General features: G+C 44.7%; 1 protein-coding gene across 2 annotated transcripts in view; it reads left to right on the top strand.

Moving 5' to 3' along the window:
- Window positions 1–483: 483 nt before the first annotated feature.
- The window catches only part of LOC115187835 (nuclear factor 1 X-type-like), a 39781-nt gene continuing 38448 nt past the window's right edge, over window positions 484–1816 (top strand). For both annotated transcript variants that reach the window (XM_029746876.1, XM_029746877.1), the window contains exon 1: window positions 484–1375. In XM_029746876.1, the coding sequence (XP_029602736.1) occupies window positions 1373–1375 (3 nt within the window). In that variant the 5' untranslated portion in view covers window positions 484–1372. The remainder of the gene's footprint in view (window positions 1376–1816) is intronic.

Genomic DNA, 1816 nt, shown 5'->3' with positions numbered 1-1816 from the left:
CTGCACTACTTTTGCCCGGGGACCATAGGGCTCTGGTCAAAAGTAGTGCACTATATAGGGAATAGAGGGTGCCAGTTGGGAGACAACCAGAGAGATCGTGCTGGTTTGATGAGATGGTGGTGACCATGCTGGTGACGGAAGACGCAGGATGGGTGAGGGAGGGGGGCGGGTAGGTGGAGTAGAGGCGGGCGGGTGCTGTCTGGATTGGTGCATGTAAAATGAATATCCACTGGTCTTTGCCTTTCCACTAGATTGGACTTGTCTATTTGGCTAATGACATGCCTTCTGTCTGCTCCACACACAATCCCCCTCTCCCTCCCTTTCTCCCTCCCGCTCGCTCGCTCGCTCCCTCCCTCTCTCTCTCTCTTGCGCGCTCCCTTGCTCTTTATCTCTCTCCACTCTCTCCACTACCAGCCACCAACCCAACCCCCCCCTCCTCCCTCCCTCCTCTTTGCCATATCTCTCTCTTCCCTCCCTTTCAGTCGCTCGGAGCGTGCGTATTGGCTGAGGCTGAGCAGAACTCTGTGCCAAGTAGGTGGGCCTTGTGCGCGTTGGCACAGACTCAGTCAATGGTTAGAGAAGGAAAGTGGAGAGGAACAGAGAGAAAGAGAGAGACAGTTGGAGAGAAAGAGGGGGGAAAAGAAAGAAGACTGCAGCCTGGGTTTGCCAGCGGTCGTACACTCTTCCAACATTGATTCGAGTCCTCTTGTTTTTTTTCTCTTCTTCTCCTCCGTCCTGCTCCCCCCTCCCTCTCTTCTTCCGACTCTCAGTTTCTCTCTCTATCCGTGAGCCTTACTTAGCCTACAGATCTGAACCAGTACCACCATACTACTGCTTTGCCAAAGCATTTTTGTTTTGTTTTTGGCCCCCCAAAAATTTTTCCTTTTTTGAAAGCGAACAAAGAAGCGATTTCATTTAACATTTTTAAACTGATCTCATCGCTTTATTTAAATTGTATTATATTTTATTACATGCATACAACCTTTGTTGTTGTTTTGTAATTCACTTTTTAACTTTCCCTCCACTTTCTCGCTCTCTCGCTCTCTCTCTCTCTCTCCGGTGTTGTTGAACACCACCTGGTTTAGCAGCTCTTCTACCACAGTACCTCCTGTGTTTCTGTGCTGGTACTACACCATCCTCACCCCCTCCTTTGCCTCTCCTTCCTTCTTGACTTTGTTTTTCTTCTTCTTGCATTTATTGGACAATTTCTGCAGCTTTCCTCCGTTTTTTTCCCCTCCTGCCGTTCTTCTTCATTTGTTTTGTAATTTGTAACATACTGTAGTTGCGGAAGTTGTTGTATTGACTCAGTAAACCAGTATCGAACTGGTATACTGTTTTGTCTGGCGCAGTGAATTTATCATGAGACAGCGAAATGGTAACTACCAAGGTTTTATTTTTCTATTTTTCCCCTTCTGTTTTGTGATGACTGTTTTGTTGTTGATAGAATTTGAGTATTGACGTGAATTCATAGCTTTTGGCAAAGATCATTCATATGCATGATTTTTATTGAGGACTGGCAGTGATGTTTTATTCAGAACTTGAGTTATTATTATTTGAGTTATTGTGTTAGCAGACTAAGCAGGTATGAGGGTATTTCTGAAGAGACTATTTCTTGTGTTCTTGTGTTGGTATTCTCTCCTGTCCTTTGTGTTACATGGATTTTAACTTGATACAAAGTTGAATTTCCTGCTCTGTTTGAATAACGCTTTAATTTGAGTCATTCCTGAAACCATTTATTGGTGTATTATAAGGATTGTAGCTCTGCACAATGACATGCCTGTTATGTGCGCGTTAATGGCATGAAAATCAGCACATC

The sequence above is a fragment of the Salmo trutta genome, unplaced genomic scaffold, assembly GCF_901001165.1.
Source record: "Salmo trutta unplaced genomic scaffold, fSalTru1.1, whole genome shotgun sequence".
Classification (NCBI taxonomy): Eukaryota; Metazoa; Chordata; class Actinopteri; order Salmoniformes; family Salmonidae; genus Salmo; species Salmo trutta.
This window is presented reverse-complemented; position numbering and strand designations above follow the sequence as displayed.